The sequence below is a fragment of the Leucoraja erinacea genome, unplaced genomic scaffold (genome assembly GCF_028641065.1).
Source record: "Leucoraja erinacea ecotype New England unplaced genomic scaffold, Leri_hhj_1 Leri_583S, whole genome shotgun sequence".
Classification (NCBI taxonomy): domain Eukaryota; kingdom Metazoa; phylum Chordata; class Chondrichthyes; order Rajiformes; family Rajidae; genus Leucoraja; species Leucoraja erinaceus.
This window is the reverse complement of record NW_026576491.1, coordinates 73286-95709: the sequence shown is the minus strand read 5'-3', so window position 1 is coordinate 95709 and position 22424 is coordinate 73286. Positions and strand designations below refer to the sequence as shown.

General features: G+C 48.3%; 1 protein-coding gene across 1 annotated transcript; it reads left to right on the top strand.

Moving 5' to 3' along the window:
- Nucleotides 1–1318: 1318 nt before the first annotated feature.
- LOC129694226 (nascent polypeptide-associated complex subunit alpha-like) lies at nt 1319–20737 on the top strand (the record flags this gene model as incomplete). Its single annotated transcript, XM_055630943.1, has 6 exons — nt 1319–1417; nt 8014–8097; nt 11467–11613; nt 15943–16071; nt 17274–17396; nt 20593–20737. Coding segments are annotated over 6 exons (597 nt in total), but the record flags the coding sequence as incomplete, so codon positions are not given.
- Between the last annotated feature and the right edge of the window lie 1687 nt (nt 20738–22424).

The following is a 22424-nucleotide window of genomic DNA, read 5'->3' as shown; positions in this document are numbered from 1 at the left end:
TGCTGCACCCGCTGAGTTTCGACAGCATTTTTGTATATCCCCAAATAGTACCCCGTTCCTGCCTTCTCCCCATACCCCCTGACTCCGCTATCTTTAAGTGCCCTATCTAGCTCTCTCTTGAAAGCATCCAGAGAACCGGCCTCCACCGCCCTCTGAGGCAGAGAATTCCACAGACTCACCACTCTCTGTGAGAAAAAGTGTTTCCACGTCTCCGTTCTAAATGGCTTACTCCTTATTCTTAAACTGTGGCCCCTGGTTCTGGACTCCCCCAACATCAGGAGCATGTTTCCTGCCTCTAGTGTGTCCAAACCCTTAAGCATCTTATATGTTTCAATGAGATGCCCTCTCATCCTTCAGTTTTGTCCCCGCGTGGGAGTCTCCGCTTTCCCCGATGATCAGGTCACATGATGTAGACAAAAATGCTGGAGAAACTCAGCGGGTGAGGCAGCATCTATGGAGCGAAGGAATAGGTGACGTTTCGGGTCTGAAGAAGGGTCACGACCCGAAACGTCACCTATTCCTTCGCTCCATTGAAGCTGCCTCACCCTGCTGAGTTTCTCCAGCATTTTTGTCTACCTTCGATTTTTCCACCATCTGCAGTTCTTTCTTAAACAGGTCACCTGATGCATCATTTCATCTCATGTTCATGTTCGTAGTGGTAGGAGAAGAATTAGGCCATTCGGCCCATCAATCTTCTCCACACCATTCAATCATGGCTGGTCCATCTCTCCCTCTCAACCCCATTCTCCTGCCTTCTCCCCAGAACCCCTGACACCCGTACTAATCAAGAATCTATTTATCTCTGCCATAAAAATATCCACTGACCTGGCCTCCGCAGCCTTCTGTGGCGACGAATTCCACAGATTCACCACCCTCTGATTCAAGAAATTCCTCCTCATCTCCTTCCTAAAGGAACGTCCTTTAATTATGAGTCTGAGACCTCTGGCGAGCAGGCAGGAGGATGGGGTTGAGAGGGAGAGATAGATCAACCATGATTGAATGGCGGAGTAGACACGATGGGCCGAATGGCCTAATTCTGCTCCTAGAAACATAGAGAATAGGTGCGTGAGTAGGCCATTCGGCCCTTCCAGCCAGCACCGCCATTCAATGTGATCATGGCTGATCATCCCCAATCAGTACCCCGTTCCTGCCTTCTCCCCCATATCCCCTGACTCTGCTATTTTTAAGAGCCCTATCTAGCTCTCTCTTGAAAGCATCCAGAGAACTGGCCTCCACCACCCTCTGAGGCAGATTCACAACCGTCTGGCCGAACGAGTCCCCTCGCTTGTGAACGAGCCAGTGTCACTAACGCCGCTGTTCTGTGTCTCCAGGGTCTTGCAATGAATCGGAGAGCGATGACTCTGTACCTGACCTGGAGGAGCCTGAGGTTTCGTCGCCGCTTGCTGGACAAGAACAGGTGTGTGGCACGGGCGTTAGTGTCAACCCTTCCTCCGCACCAGGGGTGGGCAACCTTGTTGTGCATAGGGGCCGGGACGCATGTCTGTGAGTGGATGGCGGGGCCACATCTATCATGTGTACATACGGATCCCGCCCCCATCCCCGCCCCGGATGGCAGGCATCAAGTCACGTGTTCAGGGAAGGTGGTCAAAAATGCTGGAGAAACTCAGCGGGTGAGGCAGCCTCGTGCAATCCTCGCATGTCACGTCTCACCCGCTGAGTTTCTCCAGCATTTTTGTCGACCTTCGATTTTCCCAGCATCTGCAGTTCTTTTGTAAACGTGTTCACAGAAGGTGCGTGGGCCGTGCCGGCGGCTTTGCGCAGGATGCGGTACAGACAGAGCTCGGCCGCGCTCAGCGCTCGGCGGGACGGATGATCACGGGGAAAAAAATCCGCCACCGGGCCGGATGATTTCGGGTTACGGGCCACGTTCGGCCCGAGGGCCGCAGGTTGCCGACCTCTGGCCCAGCCCTGGTTGGAGATGGGATGAGGATCTCCTCCACAACTTGGGGAATGTTGATTCAGTACAGTTTAGAGATACCAGAGAGAGAGGGAGGCTTGGATAGAGTGGATGTGGAGAGGATGTTTCCACTCATGGGAGAGTCTAGGACCAGAGATTTTAGCCTCAGAATTGATTAGTATCTGTGCCAGGGGTGATGGGGAGAAGGCAGGAGAATGGGGTTCGGAGGGAGAGATAGATCAGCCACGATTGAATGGTGAAGTAGACTTGATGGGCCGAATGGCCTAATTCTGCTCCTATCACTTATGACCTTATCAGATATAGCATGGAAACGGGCCCATTCTAACACTAACACTATCCTGCACACACTAGGGATTATTTTTACATTTACACCAAGCCAATTAATCAACAAACCTGCACGTCTTTGGAGTGTGGGAGGAAACCGAAGATCTCGGAGTAAAGCCACGCAGGTCACGGGGAGAACGTACATACTCCGTACAGACAGCGCCCCTGGTCGGGATCGAACCCGGGACTCTGGCGCTGTGAGCGCTGTAGGGCAGCAACTCTACCGCTGCGCACCAGTGCCGCCCTTGTGGCCGGAGTACTCCATCGCATAATGTCTTGCATTCACAGAGTCATACTTCACTGAAACAGGCCCTTCAAACCAAGGCGACCAACATGGCCAATGCAAGCTAATGCCAAGTGCCCACGTTTGGACACAAATCATTCTTAAGGACATAAATCATAGGAGAAGAATTAGGCCATTCGGCCCATCGAGTCTACTACGCCATTCAATCATGGCTGATCTATCTTTCCCTCTCAGCCCCATTCTCCTGCCCTTCTCCCTATAAACCTTGACGCCCGTAAGAATAAGGGGTAAGCCATTTAGAACGGTGACGAGGAAACACTTTTTCACACAGAGAGTTGTGCGTTAGTGGAATTCTCTGCCTCAGAGGGCGGTGGAGGCCGGTTCTCTGGATACTTTCAAGAGAGAGCTAGATAGGGCTCTTAAAAATAGCGGAGTCAGGGGATGTGGGGAGAAGGCAGGAACAGGGTACTGATTGGGGATGATCAGCCATGATCACATTGAATGGCGGTGCTGGCTCGAAGGGTCGAATGGCCTCCTCCTGCACCTATTGTCTATTGTCCATTGACTTGGCCTCCACAGCCGTCTGTAGCAATGAATTCCACAGATTCACCACCCTCTGACTAAAGAATATTTAATCTGAACCGTCAAAACCTTTCCTATCCATGTACCAGTCCAAATGTATTTCATTTGTGTGAAAAAGTTGCCCCTCAGGTTCCTATGAAAAAAATCCCCTGACACTTTAAACCTACTGCACCTAATTTCTATATCTATGTTTCGATGTAATAATAACAATAGACAATAGACAATAGGTGCAGGAGTAGGCCATTCGGCCCTTCGAGCCAGCACCACCATTCAATGTGATCATAGCTGATCATCCACAATCAGTACCCCGTTCCTGCCTTCTCCCCATATCCCCCGACTCTGCTATCTTTAGGAGCCATATCTAGCTCTCTCTTGAAAGTATCCAGAGAACCTGCCTCCACTGCCCTCTGAGGCAGAGAATTCCACAGACTCACAACACTGTGAGAAAAAGTGTTTCCTCGTCTCCGTTCGAAATGGCTTACTCCTTATTCTTAAACTGTGGCCCTTGGTTCTGGACTTCCCCAACATATAACCATATAACCATATAACAATTACAGCACGGAAACAGGCCATCTCGGCCCTACAAGTCCGTGCCGAACAACTTGTTTCCCTTAGTCCCACCTGCCTGCACTCATACCATAACCCTCCATTCCCTTCTCATCCATATGCCTATCCAATTTATTTTTAAATTATACCAATGAACCTGCCTCCACCACTTCCACTGGAAGCTCATTCCACACCGCTACCACTCTCTGAGTAAAGAAGTTCCCCCTCATATTACCCCTAAACTTCTGTCCCTTGATTCTGAAGTCATGTCCTCTTGTTTGAATCTTCCCTATTCTCAAAGGGAAAAGCTTGTCCACATCAACTCTGTCTATCCTTCTCATCATTTTAAAGACCTCTATCAAGTCCCCCCTTAACCTTCTACGCTCCAGAGAATAAAGACCTAACTTCTTCAACCTATCTCTGTAACTTAGTTGTTGAAACCCAGGCAACATTCTAGTAAATCTCCTCTGTACTCTTTCTATTTTGTTGACATCCTTCCTATAATTGGGCGACCAAAATTGTACACCATGCTCCAGATTTGGTCTCACCAATGCCTTGTACAATTTTAACATTACATCCCAGCTTCTATACTCAAAACATTGGGAACATGTTTCCTGCCTCTAGCGTGTCCAAACCCTTAACAATCATATATGTTTCAATAAGATGCCCTCTCATCCTTCTAAACTCCAGAGTGTACAAGCTCAGACGCTCCATTCTCTCAAAGAGCTGGAGTAACTCAGCAGGACAGGCAGCATCTCTGGAGAGAAGGATTTGGGCCGAGACCTTCCTTCAGACTGTTAGGTCCCGGTTTGACACCATTGCCCTTCTGAACCAGAGCAGCCACATTGTCTGTTCTCCAGTGTTCTGGCACCTCATCTGTGACTGAAGTGCTTGCAAAGATGTGTTATATTTGCAGGAGGTTGCAACAGTATAAATCATCATATATCAATGCCGGGTGTAAGATGCGTCACTAACAGATGAAAGGCAACTGAAGAATTGGATCATTTTTACATTTTGTCATCCAAATTACACTGAATCGATCTTGGTAGGAGATATTGGTCACAAGGTTAATTCCCGGGATGGCGGGACTGTCATATGCTGAGAGAATAGAGCGGCTGGGCTTGTACACTCTGGAATTTAGAAGGATGAGAGAGGATCTTATTGAAACATATAAGATTATTAAAGGTTTGGACACGCTAGAGGCAGGAAACATGTTCCCGATGTTGGGGGAGTCCAGAACCAGGGGCCACAGTTTAAGAGTGAGGTGGCAAAAACAGGCGGGCAGATTATTATCTCAATGGGGTTCGGTTAGGTAAGGGGGAGGTACAGCGAGACCTGGGTGTCCTTGTACACCGGTCACTGAAAGTTGGCGTGCAGGTACAGCAGGCAGTGAAGAAAGCTAATGGAATATTGGCCTTCATAACAAGAGGATTTCAGTACAGGAGTAAAGAGGTTCTTCTGCAGTTGTAGAGGGCTCTGGTAAGACCACATCTGGAGTATTGTGTACAGTTTTGGTCTCCTAATTTGAGGATGGACATCCTTGTGATTGAGGCAGTGCAGCGAAGGTTCACGAGATTGATCCCTGGGATGGCGGGACTGTCATGTGAGGAAAGATTGAAAAGACTAGGCTTGTATTCACTGGAGTTTAGAAGGATGAGGTGGGATCTTATAGAAAACATATAAAATTATAAAAGGACTGGACAAGCTAGATGCAGGAAAAAATGTTCCCAATGTTGGGCGAGTCCAGAACCAGGGGCCACAGTCTTAGAATAAAGGGGAGGCCATTTAAGACTGAGGTGAGAAAAAACTTTTTCACCCAGAGAGTTGTGAATTTATGGAGTTCCCTGCCACAGAGGGCAGTAGAGGCCAAATCACTGGATGGATTTAGGAGAGCTTTAGATAGAGCTCTAGGGGCTGGTGGAATCAAGGGATATGGGGAGAGGGCAGGCACGGGTTATTGATTGGGGACGATCAGCCATGATCACAATGAATGGTGGTGCTGGTTCGAAGGGCCGAATGGCCTCCTCCTGCACCTATTTTCTATTATTCTATGTTTCTAAGAATAAGGGGTAAGGCATTTATAACGGAGATGAGGAAAAACTTTTTCACACAGAGGGTTGTGAGTCTGTGGAATTCTCTGCCTCAGATACACAGTGAAGAAAGCTAATGGAATGTTGACCTTCATAACAAGAGGATTTCAGTATAGGAGTAGAGAGGTTCTTCTGCTGTTGTATAGGGCTCTGGTAAGACCACATCTGGAGTATTGCGTACAGTTTTGGTCTCCTAAATTGAGGAAGGACATCCTTGTGATTGAGGCAGTGCAACGTACTAATTAAGAATCTATCTATCTCTGCCTTAAAAATATCCATTGACTTGAAAGTCAGGGCGGTCACGGTGGCTCAGCGGTAGAGTTGCTGCCTTACAGTGAATGCAGCGCCGGAGACCCGGGTTCGATCCCGACTACGGGCGCTGTCTGTACGGAGTTTGTACGTTCTCCCCGTGACCTGCGTGGGTTTTCTCCAAGATCTTCGGTTTCCTCCCACACTCCAAAGATGTGTAGGTTAATTGGCTTGGTGTAAATGTAAATTGTCCCTAGTGGGTGTAGGATGGTGTTAATGTGCGGGGATCGCTGGTCGGCGCGGACCCGGTGGGGCCGAAGAGCCTGTTTCCGCACTGGATCTGTAAACTAAGCTAAACTAATTTCACAGATTCGCCACCCTCTGACTAAAGAAGTTCCTCCTCCTCTCCTCTGAAAGGAAGTATTTTAATTCTGTGGCTGTGTCCTCTGGTCCTGGACTCTCCCACTAGTGGAAACATCCTCTCCACATCCACTCTATCCAGGCCTTGCACTAGTCTGTACGTTTCAATGAGCCCCAGCGAGTACGGGCCCACCGCCTTCAAACGCTCATCATATGTTAACCCACTCATTCCTGGGATCGTTCTTGTAAACCTCCTCTGGACCCTGTCCAGAGCCCAGCACACCCTTCCTCAGATATGGTGCCCAATGGTGGAGTCTTTGGGAAAACACCTCCATCAGAATGACAAAGGGTCTCCACCCGAAATGCTGCCTGCCTGCCCGTGCCCTTGGGAAGAGTGGGGGTAGTGGGCTTCACGCACCCATGTTGTACAGGCCCACCAAGGACTCATTGTTGTATAGATGATTGCAGACATTAGGAACTGCAGATGCTGGGATCTTGAGAAAAACAAGTGCTGGAGGAACTCGGCAGGTCAGGCAGCATCCATAGAGTGTCGGGTCAGACTGATGGATGTGGTAGGGTGGGGGGGTTTGGAGGGGGAGAAAAAAACTGGGAATGGGAGATGGGAGTGGGACAAAGCCTGGAAACTACAAAATCATGAGAGGAATAGATCAGGAAAGGAAGGGAATCGAAAACCATAGCTTTAAGGTGAGGGGGGAAAGATTTAACAGGAACCCGAGGGGTAACTTTTCCACACAGAGGGTGGTGGGTGTATGGAACAAGCTGCCAGAGGAGGTAGTTGAGGCTGGGACTATCCCATTGTTTAAGAAACTGTTGGACAGGTACATGGATAGGACAGGTTTGGAGGGATATGGGCCAAACACAAGCAGGTGGGCTTAGTGTTGACTAGTGTAGATGGGACAAGTTGGCGGGGTCAATAGGCATGGCATGAATGTAAATTGTCCCCAGAGCATGTAGGATAGTGTTAGTGTGCGGGGATCGCTGGTTGGCATGCACTCGGTGGGCCGAAGGGCCTGTTTCCGCACTGTATCTATAAACTAAAGTGAAACTAACAGTTAGACAGGTATTTAAGAAGGAACTGCAGATGCTGGAAAATTGAAGGTAGACAAAAGTTAGAAGTTAGAGAGGTACATGGATAGGACAGGTTTGGAGGGGATATGGGCCAAACGCGGGCAGGTGGGACTGATGTAGATGGGGCATGTTGGCCGGTGTGGACAAGTTGGGCCGAAGGGCCTGTTTCCATGCTATATGTCACTGACTCTAAGTGATAGGTGGATACCGCGAGTGTGGGGGAGGGGGTTGTTTGATGGGCAGACGGTTGGGCAATAGTCCCCTCTGCATCTAATCCATGTTGTATCTAACGATACGATACGCTACGATAGAACTTTATTGATCCCAGGAGGGGAATTGATCTGCCAACATCGTAAAAACACAAAGTGACGAGCGGAAAGGATTGGGGATGTGCAAAGATTGGTGAGGGGGGGGGGGGGGGGGGAGTCCGTCAGTCTACCCCACGACAGAAAGCGGATGAGTTGTGCAGCGGATGTCGTGACCAGAGAATGACTGGCGTTTTCGGGGCGAGAATATTTTTGGTGTCGGGGATGTCTGTGAATATTAAGTACGACGTGTTCTGTTTTTTTTTGGGTACCATTGGCTGGCAGTCGCAGTTGGCTCAGGCAGTGGGGATTGGCGATGAGCCTGTGAGCAAAGCCAAGCAGAGCCGCAGTGAGAAGAAGGCGCGCAAGGTGAGTTAATGCACGTCGACCGACGGCGGCGTGTGTACACGTATGAACAGGCGTGTGGAAACATAGAAACATAGAACATAGGTGCGCAGGTGCATGGATAGGATGGGTTTTAGAGGGATATGGACCAAACGCACGCACGTTGGACTTGTTTCGATGGGACATGTTGGTTGGTGTGGGCAAGTTGGGCTGAAGGGCCTAGAAAGTAGATGCAGGAGTAGGCCATTCGGCCCTTCGAGCCAGCACCGCCATTCAACGTGATCATGGCTGATCATCCCCAATCAGTAGTTCCTGCCTTCTCCCCATATCCCCTGACTCCACTATCTTTAAGAGCCCTATCTAGCTCTCTCTTGAAAGTATCCAAAGAACCGGCCTCCACCACCCTCTGAGGCAGAGCATTCCACAGACTCACAACTATCTGTGTGAAAAAGTGTTTCCTCGTCTCCGTTCTAAATGGCTTACCCCTTATTCTTAAACTGTGGCCCCTGGTTCTGGACTCCCCCAACACCGGGAACATGTTTCCTGCCTCTAGCGTGTCCAAACCATTAATAATCTTATATGTTTCAATAAGATCTCCTCTCATCCTTCTAAACCCCAGAGTGTACAAGCCCAGCCGCTCCATTCTCTCAGCATATGACAGTCCCGCCATCCCGGGAATTAACTTTGTAAACCTACGCTGCACTCCCTCAATAGCAAGAGTGTCCTCCCTCAAATTAGGGGACCAAAACTGCACACTCCCTGGGTGAAAAGATTTTTCCTCATCTCAGTCCAAATTGGCCTTCCCCTCATTCTTAATTTGAGTGCCCTGGTTCTGGAGCTCAGCATGTATGTACAAACCTGTGATCCACAAGACCAAGACTTAGACAAGACCACATGGGTGTTGACCTATTCCTTTTCTCCGGAGATGCTGCCTGTCCCTTCCTGCACAAGGAACTACAGATGCTGGTTTAAACCAAAGAGAGATGCTGTAAGCTGGAGTAACTCAGCAGGTCAATCCAAAGGTTTGTAGATTAATTGGCTTCAGTTTAAAAAAAATTGTAAATTGTTCCAAGTGTATAGGATAGTGCTAGTGTACGGGGTGATCGCTGGTTAGCATGGACCTGGTGGGCCAAAGGGCCTGTTTCCACGGTCTATCTTCAAAGACAGACCTGTGATCGACCCGCGCTTAGACAAGACTTTATTGATGCAGGTTTGTACGTTAATTGTCCATCTGAATTGTCCAACTGGATAGACTCGGCTTGTACTCGCTAGAATTTAGAAGATTGAGGGGGGATCTTATAGAAACTTACAAAATTCTTAAGGGGTTGGACAGGCTAGATGCAGGAAGATAGTTCCCGGTGTTGGGGAAGTCCAGAACAAGGGGGTCACAGTTTAAGGATAAGGGGGAAATCTTTTAAGACCGAGATGAGAAAAACATTTTTCGCACAGAGAGTGGTGAATCTGTGGAATTCTCTGCCACAGAAAGTAGTTGAGGCCACAGTTCATTGGCTATATGAAATGAAAAAATGAAATGATTCAATTCATTGTCATTGTCAGTGTACAGTACAGAGACAACGAAATCCATTTTTAGCATCTCCCTTGAAAGGGAGACACAGGGCGTCGCGGTGTGCCCGCGCCTGCCGCCGTAATTACATTCCATTACAGGCAAAGGTGGGTGAAGTGTCTTGCCCAAGGACACAACGACAGTATGCACTCCAAGCGGGATTTGAACCGGCTACCTTCCGGTCGCCAGCCGAACTCTTAGCCCATTGTGCTATCTGAGTTAGATGTGGCCCTTGTGGCTAAAGGGATCAGGGGGTATGGAGAGAAGGCAGGTACAGGATAGAAACATAGAAAATAGGTGCAGTAGTAGGCCCTTCGAGCCTACACCGCCATTCAATATGATCATGGCTGATCATCCAACTCACTATCCTGTACCTGCCTTCTCTCCATACCCCAGCTATTTACAATTTATATTAATGATTTGGACGAGGGAATTGAATGCAACATCTCCAAGTTTGCGGATGACACGAAGCTGGGGGGCAGTGTTAGCTGTGTTAGCAGGATACTGAGTTAGATGATCAGCTATGATCATATTGAATGGCGTGGCAGGCTCGAAGGGCCGAATGGCCTACTCCTGCACCTATTGTCTATGTTTCTATGAAAATTGCCCATAAAGTGTGTGGATGAGAAAGTGGGATAATATATATAGCAATGTTACAAAATTTTGAGATTTAAAAAAATCAAGTCTGCAATTTATCCCATCAGATAAAGCATAAAAAGAGGTTTAATTTGACACCTAATTCACTTTCATATCCCAATATTTAAAAAAGTTATGGCCATTTCCATACTTGGAAATTAGCATCTTGTTCCCTATTGATTTTCTATGGACATAACAAAAAAGCTGTGATCATGGACAGTCAAAAGCCCATAACCTTCTTAAAAATTAAGAGAACTGAATGAAATTTTCAGTTATCATAGATTGAACCATTCTAAAACAAATATAAAATAATCTTACTTGGATGACCTGAAATTAAAGCATATAATTAGTTAGTTACCCAATTGTAGCTAATTTCAAACTTCAATTACTAGATCTAAACATCTATCCATTTCTTAATAAATGGTTAACATTTTTAAATAGCCTAAGTGTCCAAATAATATTCACAAATAATTCACAATAAAATATGATTTTTAAATCTCATTTACATCAATTTATAGGCCAAATGGAAGGAATTTAGTGTTCAATTGCTGTAAATTAAAGTCCATTTTAATCGGCTTTCTAGTGGGTTCCTGTGAACGCGCTGGTTTAGAACAATCACATTGTGCTGGATTTGTGCCTCAAATGCCCAGAAAAATACTGCGGGATATAAAGAGCCCAAAATGAGCTACTCGCTATAGAAAACTTTATATACAGGGTTCTTAAGAAGCCCCTTTTAATGTAAAAATAAGGTACATACCTTTAATTGTTTGCTTTATAAAACCCTGGGGCTGCGAGAGGTCGCGGGTTGAGATAGTGATTTTAAAACTATTATAACTATTATTCGAGGCCTATAAAACTAATAATACCTTTTGCGACGGGGTCTTTCAGCGATTTTTCGTTAATGATTTACTAGGCTGAACATCTTCGATTGGAACAGCCTAGTAAAAATCGCGTTTTAAACCCGCCCCCTCTAAACAGCGCCAAAATCGCGTACACGGGGTGGGGCAGATTCTCAGCGACAATTCAAGTAGGTTTTGCAACATACCTAATATATAGATAGTGTGAACGGGTCGGCATGAACTCTGTGGGCCGAAGGGCCTGTTTCTGTGCATTTTCCATGCGTTTGTCTCATTCTCTCTCTCTCTCCTCCACTCATCCAATCCCCCCACCCCACCCCACCAACTCTGTCCCAGGCCATGTCTAAGCTGGGGCTACGCCAGGTCCATGGTGTGACACGGATAACAATCAGAAAGTCCAAGAACATCCTGTTTGTGATAACCAAACCCGACGTCTTCAAGAGCCCGGTGTCCGACATCTACATCGTCTTCGGAGAAGCTAAGGTGAGAACTGGTTCCCGACTGCGACAGGGCGGCACGCTGGCTCAGCGGGTAGAGGCGCTGCCTTACAGCGTCATAGACCCCGGGTTCCATCCCGACCACCAGTGAGTGCTGACTGTACATCTCCCCGCGGCCCGCGTGGGTTTTCTCCGGGTGCTCCGGTTTCCTCCCAAACTCCAAAGACGTGCAGGTTTGCAGGTTAATTGGCTTTGGTAAATATTTGGTAAATTGTCGCTAGTGTGGGCAGGACAGTGCTCGTGTACGGGGATCGCTGGTCGGCAATGCGGGCTCTCGATTAGTTGATCAGTACGGGTGTCAGAGGCTATGGGGGAAAGGCAGGAGAAGGGGGTTGGGAGGGAGAGATAGATCAACAGACAATAGACAATAGGTGCAGGAGGAGGCCATTCGGCCCTTCGAGCCAGCACCGCCATTCAATGTGATCATGGCTGATCATCCCCAATCAGTACCCCGTTCCTGCCTTCTCCCCATATCCCCTGACTCCGCTACTTTTAAGAGCCCTACCTAGCTCTCTCCTGAATGTATCCAGAGAACCGGCCTCCACCGCCCTCTGAGGCAGAGAATTCCACAGACTCACGACTCTCTGTGAGAAAAAGTGGTTCCTCGTCTCTGTTCTAAATGGCTTACCCCTTATTCTTAAACTGTGGCCCCTGGTTCTGGACTCCCCCAACATCGGGAACATGTTTCCTGCCTCTAGCGTGTCCAAACCCTTAACAGTATTATATGTTTCAATGAGGTATATCCTCTCATCCTTCTAAACTCCAGAGAGTACAAGCCCAGCTGCTCCATTCTCTCAGCATATGACAGTCCCGCCATCCCAGGAATTAACCTTGTAATCAGCTATGATTGAATGGCGGAGTCGACCCGATGGGCCGAATGGCCTAACTCTGCTCCTATAACTTATGAACATGACTTAGTTTAGTTTAGGTCTGAAGGGCCTGTTTCCCTGCTGTATCTCCAAAGCAAACTGAATTAAACTGGATATCGTCGAACATAGAACATGGGGGGGGAGAGAGAGAGAGAGGGGGGGGGGGGGGGGGGGGGGGGAGGAGGGGGGGAGAGAGGAGAGGGGGGGGGGGAGGGAGGGAGGGAGGGAGGGGGGAGAGGGGGGGAGAGAGAGAGAGAGGGGGGAGAGGGAGAGGGAGAGAGGGAGGGAGGCAGAGAGAGGGAGAGAGAGCGCAGGGAGAGGGCAGAGAGAGAGGAGAGAGAGGGGGAGAGGAGAGGAGAGGGGGGAGGAGAGAGGGGGGGATGAGAGGAGAGGGGAGGAGAGAGGGGGGATGAGAGGAGAAGGGGGAGAGGGACGGGAGAGGGGAGGGGGGGGAGGAGAGGGGGGGGGGAGTGGGGGAGGGAGGGGGGGAGAGAGAGGGGGGAGAGAGAGAGGGGTAGATAGAGAGGGAGGGAGAGATAGATAGGGAGAGAGAGGAGAGAAGGGAGAGAGAGAGAGAGAAATAGAGAGGGATAGGGAGAGAGAGAGAGAGGTGGGGAGAGAGAGAGAGAGAGTGCCTTTTTACTTCAACCCAAACCCAAACAACCATTTGCAGGCAGAGCTTTTTTACTTCAAACTAACTATATTTTCATTTTCAAACCACATTAAGGGTACTCACAGTGCTGTAGACATTTGTTCAGTGTCATTCAGAGCTCAGAGTGACAGAGACTAATTGACGGAGCTCCATCTTGCAGACAAATTGAGGCACACCACTTCATAGAAACATAGAAACATAGAAATTAGGTGCAGGAGTAGGCCATTCGGCCCTTCAAGCCTGCACCGCCATTCAATATGATCAGGGCTGATCATCCAACTCAGTATCCCGTACCTGCCTTCTCTCCATACCCCCTGATCCCCTTAGCCACAAGGGCCACATCTAACTCCCTCTTAAATATAGCCAATGAACTGGCCTCAAACTACCCTTTGTGGCAGAGAGTTCCAGAGATTCACCACTCTCTGTGTGAAAAAAGTTCTTCTCATATCTCGGTTTTTAAAGGACTTTTCCCCCTATCCATTAGCTCCTTGACTCCTTGTCCTGGACTTCCCTAACATCGGGAACAATCTTCCTGCATCTCGAGCCTTCCAACCAACCTTAAGAATTTTGTAAGTTTCTATAAGATCCCCTCTCAATCTTCTAAATTCTAGAGGGACTATAAAACTTCCTGGTTTTATAGTCCCTCCCTCCCCCCTGTTGCCAGCCGGGGCAGCAGAGAGAATGGGGAATTTTGTAAAAACATTAATATATCTGTAATTTTTCATCGACGGGAAAAATCCTCGGCACACATACGGCGGAGGGGGGCTTTGAGCGCGGTGGCCAAAAATGACGGCTGTAAGTGGTGGCGTTCTCTCGGAAATCGCAGCACAGATGGCCAAAACCGGTCAAGAACAGACTTTTGAACATATAAGATTGATAATGCGACTGCATGCTTTAGTCAGAGGGTGGTGAATCTGTGGGATTCTTTGCCACCGAAGGCTCTGAATGCCAAATCAATGGATATTTTTAAGACAGAAATATAGATTCTTGATTAGTACAGGTGGCAGGGGTTATGGGGAGAAGGCAGGAGAATGGGGAGTAGGAGGGAGAGATAGATCAACCATGATTGAATGGCGGAGTAGACCTGATGGGCCGAGCGGCCTAATTCTGCCCCGATCATTTATGACCCTCTGACCTTTCTCAGCTGCTGGTTTACAAAATACACAGTTTAAGAATAAGGGGTAAGCCGTTTAGAATGGAGACGAGGAAACACTTTTTCTCACAGAGAGTTGTGAGTCTGTGGAATTCTCTGCCTCAGAGGGCGGTGGAGGCCTGTTCTCTGGATACTTTCAAGAGAGAGCTAGATAGGGCTCTTAAAGATAGCGGAGTCAGGGGATATGGGGAGAAGGCAGGAACGGGGTACTGATTGGGGATGATCAGCCATGATCACATTGAATGGTGGTGCTGGCTCGAAGGGCCGAATGGCCTATTCCTGCACCTATTGTCTATTGTCTATTGCCTAAGACACAGTGCCTTAAGACAGGAGACCTGGATAGAGATGATGTGGAGAGGATGTTTCCACTAGGGGGAGAGTCTAGGACTAGAAGGCACAGTCTCAGAATTAAAGGACGTAACTTTAGAAAGGAGATGGGGAGCAGTTTCTTTAGTCTGAGGGTGGTGAATCTGTGGAATTCTTTGCCACAGACGGCTGTGCAGGCCAAGTCAATTCATATTATTAAGGCAGAATTTGACAGATTCTTGATTAGTAAAGGATTGTGTGGAGATTGGCTGTTGTGTTGTCAATACTGACTAAACCTCAAGAGGTTCAACTTAGTTTTGTTTAGAGATACAGCGCGGAAACAGGCCCTTCGGCCCTCCAGAACCGCGCCGACCAGCGATCCCCGCACATTAACACTATCCTAAACACACTGGGGACAATTTATACTTTTACCAAGCCAATTAACCTACAAACCTGTACGTCTTTGGAGTGTGGGAGGAAACCGAAGATCTCGGAGAAAACCCACGCAGGTCACGGGGAGAACGAACAAACTTCCTACAGAGAGCGCCCGTAGTCGGGATCGCTGTACGGCAGCGACTCTAACGCTGCGACACCCAACTCCCTGGGTCCCTGAAAGGCGCGGTGAAGATCTAATTCTTCCTCTTTTTTTGGAACCCATCATCTCCAAGGACCTTAAGTGAGGGGCCACCATCAACTCCACAGTCAAAAAGGCCCAACAGAGGATGTACTTCCTGCGGCAGCTGAGGAAGCACAATCTGCCACAGGCAATGATGGTCCAATTCTACACGGCCATCGTAGAGTCTGTCCTCATCTTCTCCATCATGGTCTGGTTTGGCTCAGCCACCAAGCACGACATCTGGAGGCTGCAGCGAATTGTCCGATCAGCTGAGAAGATTATTGGCTGCAACCTTCCCTCCATTGATGAACTGGACACTGCAAGGGCCAGGAAGCGAGCGGGCAAGATCACCTCTGACCCCTCTCACCCTGACCACAAACTCTTTGAATCACTTCCCTCTGGAAGGCGACTCCGGACTGTCAAAGCTGCCACAGCCAGACATAAAAACAGTTTTTATCCACGAGTAGTTGCTCTACTCAACAGCCAAAAATCTGTAGCCTCCCTTTGATCTGGTATTTTGTTGGTTCACATGCTTGATCAATGGTGTTTTATCATTAATGTTTTATTATTATTAATGTTTATAGTTTTCTGAGTCATTCGTAACTGTCACTGTGTGTCATGTTGTTACTTGTGGGCGGAGCACCAAGGCAAATTCCTTGTATGTGAATACTTGGCCAATACACTTACTTACTTAGTTACTCACTTTGCCTTTATTGCAGATTGAAGATCTATCCCAGCAGGCCCACAAGGCCGCGGCAGAGAAGTTCAAAGTCCCGATTGAACATGCCACCTTGATCCCGGAAACAACTCCCACCCTCAGCATTAAGGAGGAGAGTGAGGAAGAGGAGGTAAAATGTTCCTGAGGCACTCATGGTGTCATAGAGTGATACAACGTTGAAACAGGCCCTTCGGCCCAACTCACACAGTGGACGCACAGAGTCTCTTGTCCATGAACACTGACCAAAGAGGTCCTTCTGCAGTTGTACAGGGCCCTAGTGAGACCACACCTGGAGTATTGTGTGCAGTTTTGGTCCCCTAATTTGAGGAAGGACATTCTTGCTATCGAGGGAGTGCAGCGTAGGTTTACAAGGTTAATTCCCGGGATGGCGGGACTGTCATATGCTGAGAGAATGGAGCGGCTGGGCTTGTACACTCTGGAGTTTAGAAGGATGAGAGGGGATCTTATTGAAACATATAAGATTATTAAGGGTTTGGACGCGCTAGAGGCAGGAAACATGTTCCCGATGTTGGGGGAATCCAGAACCAGGGGCCACACACACAGTTTAAGAATAAGAGGTCGGCCATTTAGAACGGAGATGAGGAAACACTTTTTTCGCACAGAGAGTTGTGAGTCTGTGGGATTCTCTGCCTGAGGGCGGTGGAGGCCGGTTCTCTGGATACTTTCAAGAGAGAGCTAGATAGGGCTCTTAAAGATAGTGGAGTCGGGGGATATGGGGAGAAGGCAGGAACGGGGTACTGATTGGGGATGATCAGCCATGATCACATTGAATGGCGGGGCTGGCTCGAAGGGCCGAATGGCCTTCTCCTGCACCTATTGTCTATTGTTTATTGTCAAAGCATGTCCCATCTACACTAGTTCCACCTGCCTACGTTTGGCCCATATCCCTCCAAACCTCCTGATCACAGGAGGACGAGGGGTAATCTTATGGAGGTGTATAAAATCATGAGAGGAATAGATCGGGTAGATGCACAGAGTCTCTTGCCCAGAGTAGGGGAATCGAGGACCGGAGGACATAGGTTTATGGTGAAGGGGAAAAGACTTAATTGGAATCTGAGGGGTAACTTTTCCACATCCAGTGACCATGTGGGTTTTCTCCGCGATGTCTGGTTTCCTCCCGCATTCCAAAGACGCACAGGTTCGTCGGTTAATGGGCTTGGGCGTGAATATAAAATTGTCCCTGGTGTGTGTAGGATAGTGTTGGTGTGTGGGGATCGCTGGTCGACGCCATCAGCTGGCAGACCGCTGTGCCAATGTGCCACCCGACTGAAATGGGCCGTGAACATTCTACTCCGTGTGCTTAACTTTCAGATGGACGAAACGGGACTGGAGGCGAGAGACATCGAGCTGGTGATGGCCCAGGCTAACGTGTCCCGAGGCAAAGCTGTACGAGCCCTGAGACACAACAAGAATGACATCGTCAACGCTATCATGGTGAGTTGCTATGGTATCAAGGACCAGTCTCACCCTGGCCACTCCCTCTCCTCTCCCCTCTCCCATCAGAGCTAGATAGGGCTCTTCAAGACGTTCTTCCACTGTTGCACAGACCTCCACAGAAGGCAGTGGAGGCCAATTCTCTGGATGCTTCTCTGCCACAGAAGGTAGTTGAGGCCAGTTCATTGGCTATATTTAAGAGGGAGTTAGATGTGGCCCTTGTGGCTAAAGGGATCAGGGGGTATGGAGAGAAGGCAGGTACGGGATACTGAGTTGGATGATCAGCAGTGATCATATTGAATGGCGGTGCAGGCTCGAAGGGCCGAATGGCCTACTCCTGCACTTATTTTCTATGTTTCTATTTTCTATGTTTCTAAGAGAGTGTTAGATAGAGTTCTTAAAGATAGTGAAACATATAAGATTATTAAGGGTTTGGACACGCTACAGGCAGGAAACATGTTCGCAATGTTGGGGGAATCCAGAACCAGGGGCCACAGTTTAAGAATAACCATATAATAACCATATAACAATTACAGCACGGAAACAGGCCATCTCGGCCCTTCTAGTCCGTGCCGAACACGTATTCTCCCCTAGTCCCATACACCTGCGCTCAGACCATAACCCTCCATTCCTTTCTCGTCCATATAACTATCCAATTTATTTTTAAATGATAAAAACGAACCTGCCTCCACCACTTCCACTGGAAGCTCATTCCACACCGCTACCACTCTCTGAGTAAAGAAGTTCCCCCTCATGTTACCCCTAAACTTCTGTCCCTTAATTCTCAAGTCATGTCCCCTTGTTTGCATCTTCACTCCTCTCAGTGGGAAAAGCTTATCCACGTCAACTCTGTCTATCCCTCTCATCATTTTAAAGGCCTCTATCAAGTCCCCCCTTAACCTTCTGCGCTCCAAAGAATAAAAGCCCTAACATGTTCAACCTTTCTCTGTAACTTAGTTGCTGAAACCCAGGCAACATTCTAGTAAATCTCCTCTGTACTCTCTCTATTTTGTTGACATCCTTCCTATAATTAGGCGCCCAAAATTGTACACCATACTCCAGAATTGGCCTCACCAATGCCTTGTACAATTTTAACATTACATCCCAACTTCTATACTCAATAAGGGGTAAGTCATTTAGAACGGAGACGAGGAAACACTTTTTCACATGGAGTGTTGTGAGTCTGTGGAATTCTCTGCCTCAGAGGGCGGTGGAGGCCAGTTCTCTGGATACTTTCAAGAGAGAGTTGGGTAGGGCTCTTAAAGATAGCGGAGTCAGGGGATATGGGGAGAAGGCAGGAACGGGGTACTGATTGGGGATGATTAGCCATGATCACATTGAATGGCGGTGCTGGCTCGAAGGGCCGAATGGCCTACTCCTGCACCTATTGTCTATTGTCTATTGACTACACACTCCAAAGATGTGCAGGTTTGCAGGTTATCTGGTTACTATAAATTGTTCCCAGAGCCTACGATAGAATTTGAGGTTTTCTGCCATCTCTACTTCAGCACCGTCAATGCAAACTGGGGTCTGTGTACCATTCGGCCCATCAAGTCTACTACACCATTCAATCATGGCTGATCTATCTCTCCCTGCTAACCCCATTCTCCTGCCTTCTCCCCATAACCCCTGACACCCGTACTAATCAACAATCTATCTGTCTCTGCCTTAAAACTGTCCACTGTCTGGGCCTCCACAACCGTCTGTGGCAAAGAATTCCACAGATTCACCACCCTGTGACTAAAGAAATTCCTCCTCATCTCCTTCCTAAAGGAACGTTATTTAATCCTGAGGCTACGACCCCTAGTCCTAGACTCCCTCCCACTAGTGGAAACATCCTCTCCAACATCCACTCTGTCGAAAATGAGTGGGCATTTAAGTCTTTAAGATGGTTCAGCCACTTTAATCCCCGTCTGGTCTTAGTTATAGTCACAGAGTCATACATCACGGAAACAGGCCCTTCGGCCCAACTTGTCCTAGCCGACCGAGGTGTCCCATAACTGCCAGCTAATCCATTCTCCTGTTTCTCCCAGAGTCAGAATCACTTGGATTCATATGGATGAGGCGATCAGCTGGGAATAACCAGGGTACAAAAGTCATAAGTGATAGGAGCAGAATTAGGCCATTCGGCCCATCAAGTCTACTCCACCATCCAATCATGGCTGATCTATCTCTCCCCCCTAACCCCATTCTCCTGCCTTCTCCCCATAACGTCTGACACCCGTACTAATCAAGAATCTATCTATCTCTGCCTTAACAATATCCACTGACTGGGCCCCCACAGCCGTTTGTGGCAAAGAATTCCACAGATTCACCACCCTCTGACCAAAGAAATTCTTCCTCATCTCCTTCCTAAAAAAATGTCCTTTAATTCTGAGGCTGTGATTTCTGGTCCTAGACTCTTCCACTAGTGGAAACATCCTCTCCACATCCACTCTATCCAGGCCTTTCACTATTCTGTACGTTTCAATGTGGCCTCCATCAGGGGACCAACAGTTTGCCAAACAGGGAAAAGAGCCTGTCTCACTTGGACGACCTAACCCGCGAGTTCTGGCGAGTTTGCCCTTGACTTATCCTCGCGGCATGGTCGACACGAGGTCGTAGGTGGTCTTCGTCACTCTCCTTCATGCTCGAGAGTGGTCTCCGCGTACTCGAGGCCTCAGCTAGATCGCGGCTTTTTTTTAACATGTTACCCGCGAGTAAAATAAGGTCGCCCTGGAAAAAATCGATACTTTTTTTTACTCGTAGGTTTAGTCGCAGTAGGTCGGAATGTTAGTCGTAGGTAGTCGAGGGTAGTCGTAGATAGTCTTCATCATAGTCGAGGGGAGGTCGAAGGAGGTCATCTTCACTCTCCACTATTCGATGTCCAATTTTCCCTGAAGTTAGTCGTAGCTAGTCGAAGCTGGTCTTCAACATAGTCGAAGGAGGTGGAAGGAGGTCTTCAACATGACCTTTTGTCAAACACTTCTAAACTCGCCAATTAGGCCGCCCAAGTGGGACAGCCCCTAAAGGATAGTCATGTGCGGGAAGGAACTGCAGATGCTGGTTTAAACCGAAGATGGACACAATAAGCTGGAGTAACTCAGCGGGACAGGGCGGCATCTCTGGAGGGAAGGAATGGGTGACGTTTCGGGTCGAGATCCTTCTTTGGAAGTTATCGCCTTTCTTTAATTCTTCTCTCTTTTCTCCTCTCTAGGAATTAACAATGTAAACTGCAAAATGGAGATCTATTTCTATATATATTCGCTGGATATTATCGACATTATAAACTATAACCAAACTGTAAATCATACAAGTTTGCATCTGTTATACTGCTAATAAACTTAGTAAATGGAAATCAAACGAGAGACTGTCTAGTGTTTCTTTCAAAGTGCTGGAGAAACTCAGCGGGTGCAGCAGCATCTATGGAGCAAAGGAACGAAACCCTTCTTCAGACTGATGTAGGGTGGGGGGGAGGGGAGGGGGGGGGCGAGAAGAAAGGAAAAAGGAAGAGGAGGAGCCCGAGGGCTGAGGGGGAGCTGAGAAGGGGAGGAGACAGCAAGGGCTACCGGAAATTGGAGAATTCATTGTTTATGCCACTAGGGTGCAGACTGCCCAAGCGGAATATGAGGTGCTGCTCCTCCAATTTCCGGTGTTGCTCACTCTGGCCATGGAGGAGGCCCAGGACAGAGAGGTCGGATTCGGAATGGGAGGGGCAGTTGAAGTGCTGAGCCACCGGGAGGTCAGGTTGGTTAATGCGGACCGAGCGGAGGCGTTGGGCGAAACGATCGCCAAGCCTGCGCTTGGTCTCACCGTTGTAGATCAGCTGACATCTAGAGCAGCGGATGCAATAGATGAGGTTGGAGGAGATGCAGGTGAACCTGGAACGACTGCTTGGGTCCTTGAATGGAGTCGAGGGCGGGCGGAGGTAGTGTTTCTTCAAAACATTTGCCCGGAGAGTGAAGAGGTTTTTACACAGGGTGACATCCATCTGCAGGAAATAGACACAAAATGCTGGGGTAACTCAGCGGGTCAGGCAGCATCTCTGGAGAGAAGGAGTGGGTGACGTTTTGGGTCGAGACCCTTCGTCACACCCTTGTTTGTGTAGGATAGCGTTAGTGCGTACAGGGTGATCTATGTCATTCAAAAGGAACTGCAGATGCTGGTTCGTACCAAAGATGGACACAAAATGCTGGAGTAACTCAGCGGGTCTGGCAGGTTGAAAGTATCCAGAGAACCTGCCTCCACCGCCCTCTGAGGCAGAGAATTCCACACTCATAATTCTCTGTGTGGAAAAAGTGTTTCCTCATCTCCGTTCTAAATGTCTTTACCCCTTATTCTTAAGCTGTGGCCCCTGGTTCTGGACTCCCCCAACATCGGGGACATGTTTCCTGCCTCTAGCGTGTCCAAACCCTTAGTAATCATATATGTTTCAATAAGATGCCCTCTCATCCTTCTAAACTCCAGAGTGTACAAGCCCAGCCGCTCCATTCTCTCAGCATATGACAGTCCCACCATCCCGGGAATTAATCTTGTAAACCTACGCTGCACTCCCTCAATAGCAAGAATAGGCTGCACTCCCTCAATAGCAAGAATTGATCAGAAAGTCAGCAATTTCTATGCCATTGTTCTATGGATAAGGTGTATGGTTAGCTGGCCTTCATCAGTTGGGTTATTGAGTAGCAAAGTTTATAAGCTCATAAGTACAAGGAGCAGAATTGCTATTGAGGGAGTGCAGCGCATTCTTGCTATTGAGGGAGTGCAGCGTAGGTTTACAAGGTTAATTCCCGGGATGGTGGGATGGAAGACTGGGTCGACTGGGCTTGTACTCACTGGAATTTAGGATGAGAGGGCATCTTGTAGATTCATACAAAACTCTTAAGAGAATGGACAAGCTAGATGTGGGAAAAATGTTCCCGATGTTGGGGGTGTCCAAAACCAGGGGTCACAGTTTAAGAATAAGGGGTAAGCCATTTAGGACTGAGATGAGGAAAGACTTTTTCACCAAGAGAGTCGTAAATCTGTGGAATTCTCTGCCACAGAAGGCAG